Below are 19,457 nucleotides of genomic sequence, written 5' to 3' on the forward strand. Positions count from 1 at the left end.
GCATAGGATCAAGGCCAGAGTAATTGTCCCTGGAGACATTGTGGAGGTGTCTGGTAAGAACTGTCAAGATTGTTCATTGGTTTTCTCTGTTTGTTAATCATTTCACAAAAGCAGGACCCAAACTGTAAATGTTAATCTCAGGGGAATAATATCCCTGTTAGTCACTCTGTGTTATGTTGTCGAAGGAAAGAAAGACAGACACAAATTCGGGATATACAGTACATGTCTGGTAAAGACTGATGGCAAAGCCTTGTTTCTTTTTAAGGCAACGTGAGTGAGGCAGGATGGAGTAGCGCTGCTGTGAAAACATGCTGACTGAAGGAAAACAAAATCACGAATATAAATACCCTCACTAGCACCTGCCACACCTCCTCCCCCCATCCTGCTATCGCCTGCTTCTGTTCATTTGTCAGTGTACACCTCTTGCCTTTGGCTGGCTGTCCCCAACTCCCGTTGCATGTGGTTCATTCTCACTGGACCACGCATGTGCTGCTTTAACTTATGGCCCATTATGGAATCTATGGATTAGCTATAAAAATTTAGTGAATTGTCTGAACTTTTGGCTCTTATTTTGGGAATAATACCTTTAGTATTATGTTTTGGTTAAAGCTTTCACACATGAATGATAAGAACTGTGCCATTTGCAAATATTACAGTCACTTACTATAAGAGTGGATAAGAGAAATACAGTATCCTGTCTACAAAATAGTTAAAGCTTTCTCTACACACAGTCATCATGGCTGTATTTAATTCATTGTTAACATCGGTAATATATGTGTATGCATTCTGTGATTGTTTAGAAGAAATAACAGGAATGAATTTTAATTGTGTATCTTCTATGATTCCCACAGTTGGTGACAAAGTCCCAGCTGACATCAGGATTGTTTCCATCAAATCCACTACCCTGCGTGTTGATCAGTCCATCCTTACTGGTAGGTTTAAAAAAAAAAGATCTCTCAGTGGACACTTTTCTGTCCCATCTCCATTGGCAGGTTTGAGTTAATTTTCAGTTTTTTCTCTTAGGTGAGTCTGTCAGTGTGATCAAGCACACTGAGCCTGTTCCCGACGCCAGAGCTGTCAACCAGGACAAGAAGAACATGCTTTTCTCTGTGAGTGTCCTACCAGCATCACTGCTGCCACTGGTTTAAGCTCCTCCCTGTTATGCTTTGCTTCTTTTCCCTGCCCTTACCTGTTTTCTAACCTCCCTCCTCTTCTCTCTTCCGTAGGGTACCAACATTGCTGCTGGCAAGGCCATCGGTGTAGCTGTGGCTACCGGCGTCTCCACTGAGATCGGCAAGATTCGTGACCAGATGGTTGCCACCGAGCAGGAGAAGACCCCTCTGCAGGCCAAGCTGGACGAATTTGGCCAGCAGTTGTCCAAGGTTATCTCCCTGATTTGCGTTGCTGTCTGGGCTATCAACATTGGCCACTTCAACGACCCCGTCCATGGAGGCTCATGGATCCGTGGTGCTGTCTATTACTTCAAGATTGCTGTTGCTCTGGCTGTGGCTGCCATCCCTGAGGGTGAGAGAGGAAACACAGATTGTCTAAGACAGTGAAGGACCACCATGCCTCTGAATGCTGCTTGTTAATTACACTCAGAGTTTTTAACAATGTCTCTCAGGTCTGCCCGCTGTCATCACCACCTGCCTGGCCCTTGGTACTCGCCGTATGGCCAAGAAGAACGCCATTGTCAGAAGCCTGCCCTCTGTCGAGACTCTGGGCTGCACCTCTGTCATCTGCTCTGACAAGACTGGCACCCTCACCACCAACCAGATGTGTGTGACTAAGGTGTGTAATGAATATTTAGTAAAAAAAGAAAAAATTATTTGCGCTGTAACCAGCATGTTTTCAAAACTAGCCTACATCAGATTCAATAAAAACCAAGTTTGTTTCTTCCTCCACAGATGTTTGTCGTCAAGGATGTTGAAGGTGACCATGTTGAGCTTGATGCCTTTGATATCTCTGGCTCCAAGTATACCCCTGAGGGCGAGGTGTAAGTGCCACATGTCACCATTCACTGCTACCAATGTTAATCATCTAAAGCATACATGAACTATCTCTCATTTATTTCTAATTCTCTCTTTGTCCATCAGCACTCAGGGAGGTGCCAAGACCAACTGCAGCATATATGACGGCCTTGTTGAGCTGGCTACCATCTGTTCCCTGTGCAACGACTCCTCTCTTGACTACAATGAGGTAGAATCATAGAGTTGCACAGTCTGTTTGCAAACCACCAATCCTCACAACCTTCTATAGTTTAACCAGTTCTCTTCTTCACCCCTTTGTTTCTCCAGTCCAAGAAGATCTATGAGAAGGTTGGTGAGGCTACCGAAACCGCCCTGTGCTGTCTGGTCGAGAAGATGAATGTGTTCAACACCAACGTGAAGCACCTGACCAGAATTGAGAGAGCCAATGCCTGCTGTTCTGTACGTTTCCTCTTCCCAGTTTACTGCACATTTTAATAGCTGTTGCAGCTAAATGTGAACCAGTGAAACCTATAAGTTAAAGCTACAGTATATAGCCTAAGGTAACACTAGCATGAAACTCCAACTCAATGTACTCTGTTCCACCCCGCCCTCCCCCTCCCTTCTCCGCCACGCTCTACTATGATCTGCTGTGCTCTGCTCAGCTCTTCAGATATTTGTCATTATGAAATTACAATATGTGAGAGTGCAACAAAACTTACTGATCAAGCAGAAATAATTTAGAAAATCTCTGATTGGTTAGAGGTCAATCCTGCTCAAAACCTTTTAGAAACTAATATCGCTATTCAATGAGTTTGTGTCAGCTGAGGCTTTGACAGCCCCTCTTCACATTAAAACAAGTTTTGGAGCATGTTTCTACAATAAAAATATTTGAAACAAAAATGTACACACTGTAGCTGTAATTGGATCAGTCTGCCAGAGAATTACAAGCCGAGGGGTGACTACCTATTTACCAAGGGCTCTCGTCTCTCTCTATCCTCTACCAGGTAATCAAGCAGCTCATGAGGAAGAAATTCACTCTGGAGTTCTCCCGTGACAGGAAGTCCATGTCTGTGTACTGCACCCCCACTAAGGGTGAAGGTGGTGCCAAGATGTTTGTGAAGGTCTGTTCCCTCTTCCTCTCTCAGAGCTTTTTGTCAGGCACCTGCACATCGACTGTCCCGCACATGACATAACAGAAAAACGGTTTTCTCCATAGGGTGCCCCTGAGGGTGTGATTGACAGGTGCTCATATGTGCGTGTTGGCACCTCCCGCGTGCCTCTGACCAATGCCGTCAAGGAGAAAGTCTTGGCTGTCATCAGAGATTGGGGTACAGGTCGTGACACCCTGCGTTGCCTGGCCTTGGCCACCCGTGACAGCCCACCCAGGGTGGAGGACATGAACCTCGAGGACTCAACCAAGTTTGTTGATTATGAGGTGAGAACTAAAGAGCTTGATGGACTTCATGTTGAGGCTGTATGAATACAACAGTGACTACATGTAAATATCTCTGCTGTCAGGTTGACCTGACCTTTGTTGGCTGCGTGGGTATGCTGGATCCCCCTCGCAAGGAGGTCACTGGCTCCATTGAGCTGTGCAGAGAGGCTGGAATCCGTGTCATCATGATCACTGGTTAGGATTATCTAGAAGTGTGTTGTGATGTGTTCTGTTGTAGAGCTTATCAGTGCAGTTTTATTCAAATGGATGGTGTGTTGTACAGAGTAATTACATAGTATTTTGCTATTTTTTGGCAATAATTGTTTTTCATTAGTTTTTTTTTAAAGGAAAAATCTGTTATCTAAATGTAAACAAGTGTGTAACCCTGTAAAGATTTGGACTTAAGTGATAAGTAATTATGCTGAGAGTAAAGACTGTGTATTTGAGCCCTGCTTTTTAAAAAGGCCATTTCCCATTTTATGGGAATGTTTTCTCATCAGTTACACAGAAATGACAGAGTATTGATGATGTTAGTATATCTTACATCACAGAATTGCTTGTGTTTTAAACTCGTTCTTGTTGTGGATAGAATACTGCCCCTGTGATTTTAGATATATCCATTCCCCCTTGGTGCAGTCCTTTTGTTTCACAGCTCAGAAACTGTTATGTCGCCAAACTCTCTACCAAACTTCGACTTCTTCAGGTGACAACAAAGGAACTGCTATTGCTATCTGCCGTCGCATTGGTATCTTTGGTGAGGATGAGGACGTTTCTGGCAAGGCCTACACCGGACGTGAGTTTGACGATCTGCCCCTCCAAGAACAGGCCGAGGCCGTGCGCAGGGCATGCTGCTTTGCCCGTGTGGAGCCAGCCCACAAGTCCAAGATTGTGGAGTACCTGCAGGGTTATGATGACATTACTGCTATGGTAAGAGCTCATCAGCTTGAACTTGGCTCAGGCATAGTACTTGTCTTTTTGTAGTGTTCAACTGTCCTGTTACTGGTCTTGCGCCAGGATTTACAGCATGTGGTGGTAGTAGTAGTAGTATATCAGTAGTAGTGTAACTTATGCCTCCTCATCTCCCACCTCAGACTGGTGATGGTGTGAACGATGCCCCCGCCCTGAAGAAGGCTGAGATCGGCATCGCCATGGGCTCTGGCACTGCTGTTGCCAAGAGTGCCTCTGAGATGGTCCTGGCTGACGACAACTTCTCTTCCATTGTGGCTGCTGTTGAGGAGGGCAGAGCTATTTACAACAACATGAAGCAGTTCATCCGCTACCTCATCTCCTCCAATGTCGGTGAGGTCGTCTGGTGAGCGGCTTGTGTAGCACCCACTCTGATCCTAGACATCGTGTTTCAGCCCTCTTTTCTCTGCCTCTGGCTAACCTTGGCTTTTGTTTTGTTATATTATGTCCTTTTTCACTCTCTCAGTATCTTCCTGACGGCTGCTCTGGGTCTGCCCGAGGCTCTGATCCCCGTCCAGCTGCTGTGGGTCAACCTGGTGACTGATGGTTTGCCTGCCACTGCTCTGGGCTTCAACCCCCCTGATCTGGACATCATGGGCAAGCCCCCACGTTCTCCCAAGGAGCCCCTGATCTCTGGTTGGCTGTTCTTCAGATACATGACTATCGGTGGTAAGTAATCCCATAGTCATTGTGTTTGGAATTTGTTTAAATACAGGAAAAACACTTGCTCACACTGACCGTTATCTTTGCCTAACAGGATACGTTGGTGCTGCCACTGTTGCTGGTGCTGCCTGGTGGTTTATTTACGATACTACTGGCCCTGGGGTCACCTACTATCAGCTGGTAAGTGATTGTGTCTGTTCAGTGTTGTCTTCTAAAAACACTGATGCAGAAATGTAATAATCTGACATCTCCTCTGTACAGTCACACTTCATGCAGTGCCACGATGAGAACGAGGACTTTGCCGGCATCGATTGTGAGATCTTCGAGGCTTCTCCTCCCATGACCATGGCCCTGTCTGTTTTGGTCACCATAGAGATGTGCAATGCTCTCAACAGGTAAAACTTCAAATGGGTTGGAAATGGGTCTTACAGCTTCTTTGTTAGAATGAATGAGTTCCTGTTCATAAATTCTGAAATGACAACACACCAGACTTTGATCTCTGCTTGTGATCATACACTTGATGATGACTCCAGTGGCTTCTTCAGCAAAACACACATTTAATCTCATGATTCGTCTTCTTTTCCTTCCCAAGCTTGTCTGAGAACCAGTCTTTGCTGCGCATGCCCCCATGGAGCAACTTCTGGCTGATTGCTGCCATGACTCTCTCCATGTCCCTGCACTTCATGATCATCTATGTTGATCCTCTGCCTGTAAGTCTGATATTCAAACACACCACAGATAAAGGTCTGTGTGTGTAAATCTCCCAAGTTTAGGAATTACACTGAAGCACCGTCCTGTGCGATGTGTAGTGTTTGTTGCTTTCCACTGTGGTTTCCCACCAGTTCTGACTCTCACTCTTTTGTCCTCCAGCTGATCTTCAAGTTGACCCATCTGTCCGTTGAACAATGGTTGATGGTCCTGAAGCTTTCCCTCCCTGTCATCGGCATTGATGAAGTGCTGAAATTTGTCGCTCGCAACTATGTTGAAAGTAAGTAGCCTTGTATTTTTATACATTCACCCTAACACTTTTATTAAACTAAGATATATTTCTCCTTAAAATAGCTGATAATTATTTTACTTCTACTCAATGATTGCTATTAATACTGTCATTTAAAAAAAAATTTTTTTTTTTAAACAAAATTCAGTCTGTCCTTCTGGTCTGTCATTTTTTTGTTTTGTTTTTACACAATCTTCTTATCTATTACCCATCTGTCATAACTGTGATAACAAGACTCTGCCTGATCTCTCTCATCACTGTCTCCTTTCTCCATTCATCATTAACTCATTTACCCCTTTTGTTGATTTCCAGCTTAAATTCAGTCAACCCATCACCATTAGCCCTGTAACTAAAGCAAGGTATTCCTCAGCTCACCATATATCCATGTCCATTTGTACATTTGTATATTTTTTGTTGCGTCGCATATGTGATCTGTCTTCATGGTGTCATGACGATGTGGATCGCTGGGGTCTCCTTACTACTTAAGGACATAACTGGAAAATGAATTATAAATTTGATCTGTCATACACAGATATTGTCTGTATGGGGAGATCCCTGTTTGCTGCTATTTGTATCTGCTGTCCTCCTTTGGGTGCTCTGTTCATTGTAATTTCTGGTGTCGTACAGGCTCATAAGATGCCTCTGTGCAAGTTAATTACCGTTGAGTTGCTGCTGTCAGCGTCAACGTTACACCATGTTTGTTTCTGTCTTCATGTAACCAATGACTGTGCTGGTGCCAGTTTTGTAAAGAGGCTTGTTATAAGGCCCATTACCAAAACCGTCCCTTTAAGCATTTCTAAGGAATGTGAGACATTATAACATCAAGCTGATATCGGCTTGTTGTGTTTATAGAAGGAGCTGTAAACAAAACAGTTACCGGTATATAATATAACTTAATACTGGCCATCTGGCTTATAATGGGTTATAAATAGCTTATTGTATGTTTAGAAACTGCTTATAAATTATAAATGGTGGAGTTAAAGTAAAGCATCACATCTGTTTTTATCAAAATTTTGATTGGAATTGCCAGGCTGTTCAGGTCCATGTAAGACCCTCAGTTAACTAGTTAATGAAAAGACACTTTTTGTTTTAGTGATGTTTTCTGTGATTATAATTCAGGCCTGCATCAAGCTACATTTTCAAGCAATTTGTCTTATTTTACACTTTGCTCTTATTTAGGGGCCAGGTAGGTACAATTTGTCCCATATAATGATCTTTAACAGTGGAATGACAACCTGCTCTTTACTTCATCTTTGAAATGTTCAGAAACAGTACTTTTTAAATGTACCTCTCATGAAAACATGGCAGTTTTATTTTGTTTCTCAGTTGAATCATGGGTTTGGGACCTGTAGATAAAGCAAAATGACTTAATCTCGGTGTCCCACCAATGCCTTAGTTTGCTTGCTGCTTTTAGTACTTTATGTCAAAACCAATTATTCTTAAGGGAGAGGTTATCGTAGAGATGACACCTTGGTGGTGGGAATTTTGTAACACTCTGATTTAGAATCAGTCATGTTTGTCTGCAAAGACTGTTTAAGTGTTGCTCGATTTACGTTGTCCAAAGTGTTGCTGTGTCTGTTTCTGCTGCCGACCAACTTATGTGTCCAGACATCCTTCCCCGCTCTGATTTATTTATTTTCTCTTCAGCAGGTACAGAGATTAAATAGAGATGTAAAAGAAGAGGATCTTGACATTTGGAGATTCAAAGGCAGAGAAGCGAGAGAGGAAGATCACAACCAAAGAGGGAAGCCATAGCGAGCCAACCAATAGAAGAGAGAGGAGAAAACATAGAAAAACATACAAAAAAATAAAACATCAAAAAATATACAAAAATAGCCTCTATATAAGGAAGGAGAGTGAATTAAAATGAAGGGAAGTATCCCTGCTGATAAAATATTTAAGATTTTATTCTAAGAAATAAAGTATGTATTAAAAGTAATTTTTTGTTAAACTTGGATATTGTCAGCTGTTGAGTTTTTGTGTCCTCTGTTCATTTTCATATTCCAGCTTGTTACTTTGATTCTAGTTTTTGTTGCTCGTGTCTCATGCAGCCTCCCTGATTTAGCTGGGCTCTGTACAGTGTGGTGTAGGGTAGCAACCCAACGTCATATGGGCAGAACAACCACTTGCATCCAGCTGCCAGCGCTCTCTATAGGCTCCATGCAGTCAGCGGGCTCCGTGGGAGTTCTCATGACATGCTCACTCAGTCACAACACTTCTGGTCTTATATATTGTTTATGTGACAAGCTGCAATAAAGTGATGATTACAGACTCATGTACTTGTATTGTGGAGTACATTTTTACTGATCGTTCACACATACATTTGAATGATTTCCTTTATACAGAAACATCATAAGGTGTAGTAAGGCGAGTCAAACAATTGTCTGCGTTTTAGCTCATGCCAAAATTTCTGAGTGCTACAAAATGTCAGTTGATTTTTGATTTGTACAGCTGCATCAATCTGGAAAACCCATTAGATGAGGGTCCTGAATGATATGTTGGCATCTTTCATTTGCTTTTCATAATCCTCATCAAACATCGTTGACTGCTCAGGAGTGAAATGGTTTGTCCAGTCACCTACTTCACCTGTACATGGAAGAAATGCACAAGAGAATACAATTGTGTTAGTTTTATAAATCAGCTGTAATTAGAAAATAACTAGAAGTTTTTATATTATTTTTCCTAAAAGCATCAGCTGTTGAACATTAAGGCTGAAACTTGTGATTATATTCTTAATAAAATGATTGATTATTTGCTTTCACAAAAAAAAGACAGTGAAAAATGTCCATCACTATTTCCAAAACCACATGCTGACATCTCCAAATTGGTTGTTGTCAAAGGAAAACAGTCCAAAGCTTAAAGTCAAATTAATATCCCTGAGGGTCAAAGAGGGCAAATCTTCAGAAGCTGCAACCAGAAGATTTTTGGGCTTTTTTTTTTTTTTGCTTGGAAAATTATTTAAAAGATTAAGCAGTTATCAAAATAGTTGCAGATCAACTTTATGCTGATATTTTAGTGAATTGATTAATTGTTTTAGCTATACTCAGCATAACATAACATAACATAACATAGTTTATTCTAAATAAAAACAGGTAAAGGCAAAAAAAAATACATGAACCTCTAGGGGCGCCATTGAGCTGTACAAGGGAGGGCTTATTGCAATAACAGTTGTGAGTCTTGTTTGTGAGGCTTATACTGCTGAGTTTATAAGATATTCATGGTATTATGTCAGCTGTCCTCACTCAAGACATGATACCCACATGCTCTACCCTGCACATTTTTTATTGTTTTGATTTATAAGCTTGCTTCTAGGTGAGACTTGGCAGACTGAGTCACCTTTTCTCATGAAGTCAGAGATGGAAGGATCAAAAACACATTTTGGGATGCAGGAGTAGTTGGCCATTGGGTTCTCCTTCATGTTCTTAAAGGACGTGAGCTCCACAATTTTGCTGATGACCTCATCAGAGACCGACAAGTCCAGGTACCTCATGATGCGCTCCACTTCACGCCGAGGATTCTGGGGGAATAAATGATTGTAACATGCCCATCTTTTTTTATACAACAATTTAAAGACATCAGACATGAGTGACACAAATACTAAGTTTAATAAATAACTTCAATTAATGTCTTAAATAAAAGGTTTATAGGAGAAAAGTTTTTTAAAAAGTTATAAAATTGTGAAGCATCTTATAAGAGTGTGCGGGGGAGACCATAGAATATCATTGTGAAGGAATTAACTACATTGATTTTATCTAAATTTTACTTGTATCAGTTTAGAAGTATGTTCCACATGGTTTGGAAATACTGGCTCCATTGTAAAAGGGTCCACTGGTCAGGCCAGTGGCGCTCACATCAGTCGCCATGAAGTTCTTAGAGAAACTGGTCCTCACACACATTAACCACATGGTCCCGGACACTGTAGACCCCCTCCAGTTTGCCTACCACCTCAACAGATCAGTGGATGACACGTTGTCTCTAAGTGTATTCCATACCCTGAAGCACCCGGACAACAGCAGTAGAGATGCTAGGTGTCACAGGGTGGTGAACCTCCCGTGAATGAGGAGGTGTGGATCCAATTAAAGAGCCAGTAGTCTGAGGCAGTAGAATAGAGTTTATTATCCGCTTTGGGGAGCTCAGGTGTGGGAGAAACAGAGTCAGACTGAAATGGGGTGGGAAGCTGCTATATACTGCTGTCAGCAGGTGTAGGTAACTGAGATGCAGGTGAAATCAATGAGAGTGATGAGGAAACCGGAAGCCAGCAGGACAGAATCATGACAGCTAGGATGCTCTTCCTGGTTTACAGTTCTGCATTCAGCACCATTCGCCCAGGTAGGCTGATGGGAAGATGACAGACCTCAGTGTCCCAACCCCCACCTGTAGCTGGGTTCTGGACTTCCTGACTGAAAGACCACAGGTGATCAGAATGGGAGGGCGGGTGTCTGCTGAGCTCACAATCAGCACAGGCTCACTGCAAGGCTGCTATCTCAGCCCCAAAGTCTTCACCCTGTACACCCATGACTGTGTCTCCAACCGTGACAACACCATCATTATTAAATATGCTGACACCACCACCATTCTGGGCCTCATCAAGGGGGAGACGAGTTGGGTTACAGAAGCTTGGTGAACGCCATTCTTGTTTATGGAGAGAATGACCTCATCCTCAACGTAAACAACATAAAAGAAATAATAGAAGACTTCAGGAAGAACCCCTCCCCTCTGCTGCATCTGACCATCAAAGGGACTGAGGTGGAGAGGGCTGACAGCCACAAGTTCCTGGGCCTGCAGGTGACATCTGACCTGAGCTGGTTGCCACAGTGAAGAAGACCACTTTAAATCAATAATACTGTATTTACTTACAGGCAAATAATGTCCAAAACTCAAATGAGAAGACGATGTCCGTTCTACAACAAGCTAACATGAGCTCAATGGCAAAAACGGAAGTGAACTTCAACAAAGAACAGACCTATGAAAGACCACTAGGTGGCAGCTTACTCACATCCCTATAAACTATCATAATGTGAAAAGCTAAAACTGCATTTCAATGAAAGGCAGCACAAGCTTTTTCCCTGCCGCAGTAAGACTGATGGCAAATACGAAACTGTGAGAAATGTGAGAATATATCTGCAATAACCCCTCACTAGACATGTGGAATAACCCCCTCACTACCTCACCAAGCGTAATGACATATCCAACTCCACCATGTGAATTACTAAGTGCGATGTTTGAAGTTCACTGGGGAAAATACTATTACCTCATTTTTGTGTATTGTGGTTTTAATGCTTTGTTGCCTTTATGTAACTTTTTTATTTTAAGACCAAGTGTTCTTTCTGGCTTTTGACTCCAAAGGAGAGCTGCACAAGAATTCCTATATGCCTAGACTGTCTGTTTATGCATAAATGGCAAATAAAAATCTTGACTTGACTTGAAAAGGGTCAGATGTCTGTCTCACCTCTTTCAGATCCTCATAGAAAAGATAGAGAATATTCCTCTTCTCTCTCTCCTTCCAGTAACCTTTCACATGGTCATACCAGGAGCCCCATGACACTGTAGGGTGACAGCATAAGTTTATGCCAAATGTGACTCTTGAGTACAGATCAGCTGTAAATTCAGATGTATTCATGTTTGTTGGTTGATTACAGTACTTGGGCACCACTTTCTAGTGTTAAATCATTTTCCTATCTTTATAGAGCCATTGTAAGTCTAACTTTTGGGTTGCCAGGTGTGAAGAGCCTTTCAAGTTATCTTTTGTGTGTCTTAAGTAAATCAGACAGTAGCATAAGCACTATAATCTGTATCTTGATCAAGAGGTCACACAATTAGTACAAAGAGTCAGTGAGTGACAAAAGAAAAGAAGGAACAGTAAGGTTTTGTATAATACTGGTCAGTTATCACACCACTAGCTGGAACCAATCAGAAATGTGTCTTAGGTATGTGTCGTTCAATATTGTGTGGCAGTAAATTAGGTAGCTGGCCCATACAGGTGGGCTTTGTATGCAACAGGCTGTGTGTGTGTGTGGCAGTAGAGACTATTTATTTTTCCATTACACCAGGTTATGAAAAATCCCTTGGGCTGACATTTGTACTTCATCAGTATGGTACTTGCTTTGTTTGTTTTGTTAGTAAGCACTTTAATTTGTCAAGAAGACTCCACTAATGAATGGCCCACTACTGGAATTACATGAGAAATCCATTGGAATCGCAAGCTGTAGCCAATAACCTGAACGGAGCTTTCACATTCTGGAGGATTTATCGGACCTAGAATCTTTCATCGACCAATACTACATTCACTGCAGCATGGATACCGCCAATACAAGCCAGCAAGACACCCCGAAGCCAAACAAACAGAAAAAGACCTCCTCTACGGATACAAGCGATCTGCAGACTACAGACATTGAGGTCAGTGTCCTTACATCCAACAATAAAAATCTCGATTTACTGGTCACACTTCATGATGAAATAAAAGAACTCCGATCAAGCCTTGATCATTGAAAAGTCAGAACAGTCGAATATCTCTCTCCAACCATCCATCAAAACCCTCAGCGAAAAAAATGGACCTCGTCACGAAAGAAAACAAAATAATGAGAGAAACGATACCGGGCATTCAGACCAGAAGCATATGCGACAACCTGATCTTTTCCGGCATTCCAGAACAATCACCCGATAATCCCGAAGCACTGGTAAGGGACTTCATGAAAAACCAACTCAAAATTCCACCGGATGCTGTTAATAAGATCACCTTTCACAGCATACACCGCCTTGGTCCATGTTCCAACAAAACACCCCGGCCAATAATAGCGAAACTGGAACACTACAAACACAAAGAGCTGATTAAAAGTAAAGGAAAGGAACTGAAAGGCACAAACTTTGGACTCAATGATCAATTCCTCAGGAGCTGCTGATACAGTTCTACAGAGGAATCATCGAGTCTGTTCTCTGCACCTCCATCACTGTCTGGTTTGGCTCAGCAAACAGGACAAGTACAGACTTCAGCGGACAGCCAGGACTGCAGAAAAGATCATTGGTGCAAGCCTGCCCTCTTTTTACTCTGTTATTCTGTCTGTGTTTTTGGTTTATCACACCATGTGGAAATGTATACTTGTCTATGTTTTTCTGTACTGTTATGCCCACATCCACGCTCTAACACACATACAGTGGGTACGGAAAGTATTGAGACCCCCTTAAATTTTTCACTCTTTGTTATATTGCAGCCATATGCTGAAATCATTTAAGTTCATTTTTTTCCTCATTAATGTACACACAGCACCCCATATTGACAGTAGCTTTAAATCTGCAATAATGGCCTTTTTCACTGCCTGGGGACTCAATATTGACATATCTTCACCTTTTAAGTTGAATTTGTGAACCTGTCAGCAAGCAGTTGCTTATTTACACACCCAGCAGTTACAGAGCATTATTGCCATTTGGAGTCACGTGTCTGGTCATCAGGTCCAATATATACAGTACTTTCTTTTAGCTCTGTTTTTGGTCTCCACCAACTCCAAAATATCTGATTCTTAATCTACGAACTGCTTGAGTATGTTCACCAGTTAGCTGCTAGCACCAAGCCTCGTCCACAAACAGTGTGTACACACAATTCTGTGCTGAAACCGTGTATACAAACAATTTATGCACAATTTTATTCAATATTCTGTATCAATATTTTCTTACCTTAATTTGTTCATACTCTGTGAACAAATTTAATACTGCCTCACCCCATGTGTATGAACAAATGATGAAGGCCTGGCTGGCTAAAAAATGCAAACACATTTTAACTGAAACTATATTAATTAAAAAGGTTTTAATAGCTAATATAATTGATTAATATAATTTAAGGCTATAATGATTAATTTACTAATGCATTGACCAAATGTAGCATATTAAATAAACATGAAATTAATGCCCTGTCATTCTGATTAATCACAGTTTTAATTGAAATAAATTAAATTTAAAAAACTGTTCTAGTTTATAAGTATATAGAGAAATGGGGGCATGGCAGCAGGCTACTTGAAAACCACTGGAATGCGCCTGTCATTTTAGAATGATTCTGATTTACACTAACATACACACAATAGAAAGAACAAAATTGGCTGGTGTCATGAATATGATGGTAATGTCTCCTGCACTTATTTTGTGCACAAGGTAAGAACATTTCTATGCGCATGTTAGTGAATAAGGTCCACTGCCTGTCTGCCGTTTGGTGTTTACAGTCTTATGCAAAAGTTTAGGCACCCCTTGATACATAACAGATTTTGGTGATTTTTTATTTGAACAGATGTTAACACAGTTTCTCTTGGAAATGGAAAAAATGCACAATATTTTCTGCAAACAGTGATGCATAGTTACTTCTTATGCCATAAATTGAACAAAAATAAAAAATAAAAACATTATTATGGCATGGTGCAAAAGTTTGGGCACCCTACACAATCAGTACTTAGTAACACCTCCTCTGGCAGATATCACAGCTTGCAAACGCTTTTCATAGCCAGCTAAAAGTCTTTCAATTCTTGTACTTGGGATCTTCTCCCATTCTTCCTTGCAAAAGGCTTCTAGTTCTGTAATATTCTTTGGTCGTCTTGCATGCACAGCTCTTTTAAGATCTACCCACAAATTTTCAATGATGTTTAAATCAGGGGACTGTGATGGCCATTCCAAAACCTTCAGCCTGCGTCTCTTGAGGTATTCCATAGTGGATTTCGAGGTATGTTTAGGATCATTGTCCTGTTGTAGAAGCCATCCTCTTTTCAGCTTCAGCTTTTTTACAGATGGTGTGATGTTTGCTTCCAGAATTTGCTGGTATTTAGTGGAATCCATTCTTCCCTCCACCCGTGCAATGTTTCCTGTGCCACTGGCTGCAACACAACCCCAGAGCATGATAGATCCACCCCCATGCTTAATAGTTGGCAAGGTGTTCTTTTCATGAAATGCTGCTCCTTTTTTTCTCCAAACATGCCTTTGCTGATTGTGTCCAAAGAGTTCTATTTTAACTTCATCAGTCCACAGCACTTGTTTCCAAAACGCATCGGGCTTCTGTAGATGTCCTGTTGCATACTTCAGATGTTGGATTTTATGATGGGGACGCAGATAAGGTTTTCTTCTGCTGACTCTTCCATGAAGGCCTTGTCTGTGCAAGCATCGCTGCACAGTGGAACGGTGCACCACCACTCCTGAGTCTGCTAAATCTTCCTGCAGGTTTTTTGCAGTCAAATGGGGGTTTTGATTTGTCTTTCTGACCAGCATACGAGCAGTTCTGTCCGAGAGTTTTCTTGGTCTTCCAGATCTCATCTTGACCTCCACAGTTCCCCTGATCTGCCATCTCTTAATTACATTTCTTACTGTGGAAACTGCAAGCTGACAACGCTTTGCTATCTTCTTGTAGCCTTCTCCTGCATTGTGGGCATCAATAACTTTCATTTTCAGGGTCTTACACAGCTGCTTAGAGGAACCCATGGTTGCTGGGTGTCCACAAGTGTGTGCACAAGGTTTGAAGAGTCAAGGTATTTGTACAGCTTTGAAATTGGCATTTACCAATGACAGCTGTTGCTGTGCATCAGATCTACCGAGCTGATTAAGGTCTGAAACCTTGTGAGAGACTTTGAGACTCTGGAACTCTTAGGGTGCCCAAACTTTTGCACCATGCCATAATAATGTTTTTATTTTTTATTTTTGTTCAATTTATGGCATAAGAAGTAACTATGCATCACTGTTTGCTGAAAATATTGTGCATTTTTTCCATTTCCAAGAGAAACTGTGTTAACATCTGTTCAAATAAAAAATCACCAAAATCTGTTATTTATCAAGGGGTGCCTAAACTTTTGCATAAGACTGTATATACACACACGCATCAACTCTAGATCTTTTTAATCCTATTTTATGTTTTGTTTCTTTTTTTTTAGTTAGTTTTTCTCCTTCCTCTTTCCTTCCCCTACCTTCCCTCTTTTCATCATAGAACATTTATTTATCTATAACAAACAATCACTCAGTCACTTAAAATAGTGTCATGGAATGTGCATGGATTCAGGACCCAGGTTAAGAGGATTAAAATCATTAACCATTTGATAAAATTAAATGTTGATATATGCTTTCTACAAGAAACCCATCTAACAAGCCCGGAATCACAAAACCTTAAATGTAAACAATTTAACCAAACATTTTCATCAACATATAACAGTAGGCAAAGAGGCGTCTCAATTTTAATTAATAAAAATATCCCATTAATTCACAATACATCTATCACTGACCCAGAAAGCAGATTTATAATTAGTAAGGTATCCATTAACCAGACAACATATACACGTGCGAACATATACGGCTCCAATCACGATGATTCATCCTTTTTCCATAATTTTTTCTCATCTCTGCGACTCGTCAAATATTATCATTGCTGGTGACTTCAACACTGTTATTGACCCGGAAATTGACTGTTCAAGTATCTCCAGCAATACAAGAAGTTGGCCCTCCACTAAAACAATAAAACAATATATGGAGCATTATGAACTTGGTGATGGTTGGAGAATGATTAACCCTTCATCTAGAGAATATACCTACTTTTCCTCCCTTCATCAGTCTTTTTCATAACCTCTAGAGTCCCTGCGTCCTCATATGAGGACCGCACAGCTTGGGTTTTCCAAAGCTCAGGACTCTAGAGGTTAAATAGACCTCTTTCTTATCAGTAATTCCCTTACCAAACATGTAATAGACACTACCATCCACTCCATTATAATTAGTGATCACACGCCCGTTTCCCTCACATTAAAGATTGAAGCCCACACTAAAATGACTCAGTTTCAGACCTTCCCTTCCTACCCAATTCTATTAAGGAAATCAATTACTGTAAGAACATCACAATCCTCTCAACTCTGACAGTCTGGTGGAAAGCAAACAGAATCACTTAATCATCACTTGCACCACGTAGATACACTCCAATTTGGCACAACCCTGATTTTCAACTGCATAATAACCCTATCTATTTCCCAACATGGCAGCACAAAGGAATCACTCACTTACATCACCTATTTGAAAATAACCTGTTCATATCATTTAATACACTGATGCAGAAGTACTGAGTTCAGAGAGAACAGTTCCTTCAGTACAATCAGCTAAAATCCATAGTCAAAGATTAGTGTAATCAATAACCCACTACAACCCTCCAAATTAATTAAAGAGATTATGAAAATTAAAGATTCCAAGAAAATAATATCCAAGCTATATAAACTCATATCAAATACAGATTCAACAATAACAATACCAAAACTCAATGTCAGGTTTGCTCGGGGGAACCTGCCTCTCTCACCTCCCTCTCTTTGTTTCTCGGTTCCTGATCATGTCACCTTGCACACCTGCCACTTGTTTTCTTAATGAACACCAGCTGCATTTACTCAGTCCTTCACCTTATTTATACATTTATACTTTTCACTGCCTTGCCAGTTTGTTGCTGCTTTCAGGCTGACAACCAGTGCCATTCTCCTCATCTTTGTGGTGTTATTGTTACCATCGGTTTTTGTTTTCTTTCAGTCTGTCTACCCTGCCTTTTTCCTTTTCTTTACTCGAACATTCTCCTCGGACTGTTTTCTCTGGACCATTACTCCACACCACTCTTCCAGCCTCCACCAGCCAGGTCGGTACACAGTCATCAGACTCCATCTACCACCCACTGGCCAGACCGAGTGACCCTAGCGTCCGTAGCTCAGCCTATTTCACCATACCCATCCTTCCACTGTTAATATAGCTAGCTGATTAGCACCCGGTTCTACTTTTCCTAGTTATCTGCCTACCATGTCACTTATATATATTGTACAGCACAATAAACTTGCTTGCACTGAAGGCAGTCATCTGGGTCTGTTTTTCTTCGCTCGCTCACCCTCCAATGAGTGAGTGGCTTTAACATTAGCAGCTAAAAATATGGTGCCAGTCGTACATAAAACTCTGAAAAGTGTTGTCAAAGTGGTGAATTAGATCAAACAACGGCATTGAATAAATTCAACAACTTTTACTCAAGTCACTGCCTGGTGTTTGCTGTCAAATTTGCTCCATGCATCTTGGGCTGTAGAATCCCTCTTTCTTCATCACTTTGCTTACTTGGTAATATCACAGACGTTGACCACCTACCAATTAAATACAAAAACCCAGTCCTCATTTCTCTAGCTATTGCCAAGAAAACAATCTTTCAAAACTGGAAATCAAAAAAAATCACTACATATAAAACACTAGACCAACCTTCTGATAGAATACATCACATTAGAGAAAATGGCATCTACTCACAAGAATAGTTTATCAGCTTTTTATGACACATGAAACCCATTTTTAACACATTTTAACTTGACCCAAACTGGGGGTGAGGCCACGCACATTCCCACCAACCTCTAAAAATGTAACAAGCTGCTTTTATTGGTAGTGCTCTTATCATTGTAATTTTTTTCTTTCCTTCTCCCTTTATAGCTCTTCATAGACTGCATAAGTTAGAAATACACACACTTCACAGCCTCACACACCACGCTCTTGTAAAACACTCTACATCTTTTTGTAATGTCATATATCCGTTGTCTTGTCTCCATGTCCGGACTTGTTTTGTTAATGTGTTACTTTGTTTCAATAAAAAAAAAAAAAAAGACTCCACTAATGAATAGATTAACCATTTACCTTCTAGGATGGGAATTATTAACAGCTTAGCAAATGAATAACCTTTGACCCTTTCTCTGTGACTTTATTACCATTTGTAACTGCAGAACTGATGGATTATTACAGTGAAAAATACATGACCATCTCATGGATTATCAATATATAGAACTGTGGATTTGATGGTTTACTGAGTGACTAACTTTCAGGACTAACTTTTAGCCACTTTCAGGCAGTGGAAACAAGCTGTGAACACAACTGATACCATACATTACCACCTCAAGTTTATATGCTGAGTTTGGTCATCCTTGTACATGCACCAGACACAGAGAGACATAAGCATTGATTTGTGTTTTTCACTACCAAACAAATGGAAATTCAATATTCTACAATGTTCACCAGTTAGTTGCTAACTTTTTCTATTGGCTGTTTAGTGCTGGGCAGGTAGTTACATGAAGGTTATTCATCTAGTTAAAGGTTCAGTCAACAATCTGCTGAGGTTGAAAACAGATGGGTGAACCAAAACAATAAATCTGCAGGCCGAAAACCAAAACAATGAGCTGATGGATGCTACAATGTTTTGTAGAACTAAGTCGGATGATAATTTTCTTTATCTTCTTCACTGCAAGTGACCTCTTTTACATAGTTGGCCATTGTCAACATTAAGATATTGATTAGAGCAAAACTTTTTTTAATCAGTCCAAGTCTGCAGTTGTATTGTTTGACAGCTATTGTTCCAGATGCTGCAGAGCCCCTTTCCAGAAGGTCATTTGGTTAAAAAGCGAAAAAAACAAAGCAAGTGCCACAGAGAATT

General features: G+C 40.9%; 2 protein-coding genes across 5 annotated transcripts in view; one reads left to right on the forward strand and one right to left on the reverse strand.

Annotated features, from left to right (window-relative positions):
- Nucleotides 1-8,229, forward strand: part of atp2a1l (ATPase sarcoplasmic/endoplasmic reticulum Ca2+ transporting 1, like) — an 11,869-nt gene extending 3,640 nt beyond the window's left edge. Inside the window, exons 6-24 of the mRNA XM_020623378.1 lie at nucleotides 7-53; nucleotides 852-932; nucleotides 1,024-1,109; nucleotides 1,227-1,524; nucleotides 1,625-1,791; nucleotides 1,908-1,996; nucleotides 2,097-2,199; nucleotides 2,298-2,429; nucleotides 2,975-3,091; nucleotides 3,187-3,405; nucleotides 3,489-3,600; nucleotides 4,109-4,332; nucleotides 4,497-4,717; nucleotides 4,838-5,040; nucleotides 5,129-5,214; nucleotides 5,296-5,429; nucleotides 5,627-5,744; nucleotides 5,905-6,022; nucleotides 7,679-8,229. Of these exons, the coding sequence (XP_020479034.1) occupies nucleotides 7-53; nucleotides 852-932; nucleotides 1,024-1,109; nucleotides 1,227-1,524; nucleotides 1,625-1,791; nucleotides 1,908-1,996; nucleotides 2,097-2,199; nucleotides 2,298-2,429; nucleotides 2,975-3,091; nucleotides 3,187-3,405; nucleotides 3,489-3,600; nucleotides 4,109-4,332; nucleotides 4,497-4,717; nucleotides 4,838-5,040; nucleotides 5,129-5,214; nucleotides 5,296-5,429; nucleotides 5,627-5,744; nucleotides 5,905-6,022; nucleotides 7,679-7,698 (2,575 nt within the window). The 3' untranslated portion in view covers nucleotides 7,699-8,229. The remainder of the gene's footprint in view (nucleotides 1-6; nucleotides 54-851; nucleotides 933-1,023; nucleotides 1,110-1,226; nucleotides 1,525-1,624; nucleotides 1,792-1,907; nucleotides 1,997-2,096; nucleotides 2,200-2,297; nucleotides 2,430-2,974; nucleotides 3,092-3,186; nucleotides 3,406-3,488; nucleotides 3,601-4,108; nucleotides 4,333-4,496; nucleotides 4,718-4,837; nucleotides 5,041-5,128; nucleotides 5,215-5,295; nucleotides 5,430-5,626; nucleotides 5,745-5,904; nucleotides 6,023-7,678) is intronic.
- Nucleotides 8,230-8,311: 82 nt separating this feature from the next.
- Nucleotides 8,312-19,457, reverse strand: part of sult1st6 (sulfotransferase family 1, cytosolic sulfotransferase 6) — a 15,038-nt gene continuing 3,892 nt past the window's right edge. For all 4 annotated transcript variants that reach the window (XM_020623366.1, XM_020623364.1, XM_020623365.1 and 1 more), the window contains 3 exons: nucleotides 11,481-11,575; nucleotides 9,368-9,548; nucleotides 8,312-8,617 (listed from right to left, as the gene is read on the reverse strand). In XM_020623366.1, coding sequence (XP_020479022.1) covers nucleotides 8,505-8,617; nucleotides 9,368-9,548; nucleotides 11,481-11,575 — 389 coding nt within the window. In that variant the 3' untranslated portion in view covers nucleotides 8,312-8,504. The remainder of the gene's footprint in view (nucleotides 8,618-9,367; nucleotides 9,549-11,480; nucleotides 11,576-19,457) is intronic.

This window comes from Monopterus albus, unplaced genomic scaffold, assembly GCF_001952655.1.
Source record: "Monopterus albus unplaced genomic scaffold, M_albus_1.0 scaffold297.1, whole genome shotgun sequence".
Taxonomy (NCBI): domain Eukaryota; kingdom Metazoa; phylum Chordata; class Actinopteri; order Synbranchiformes; family Synbranchidae; genus Monopterus; species Monopterus albus.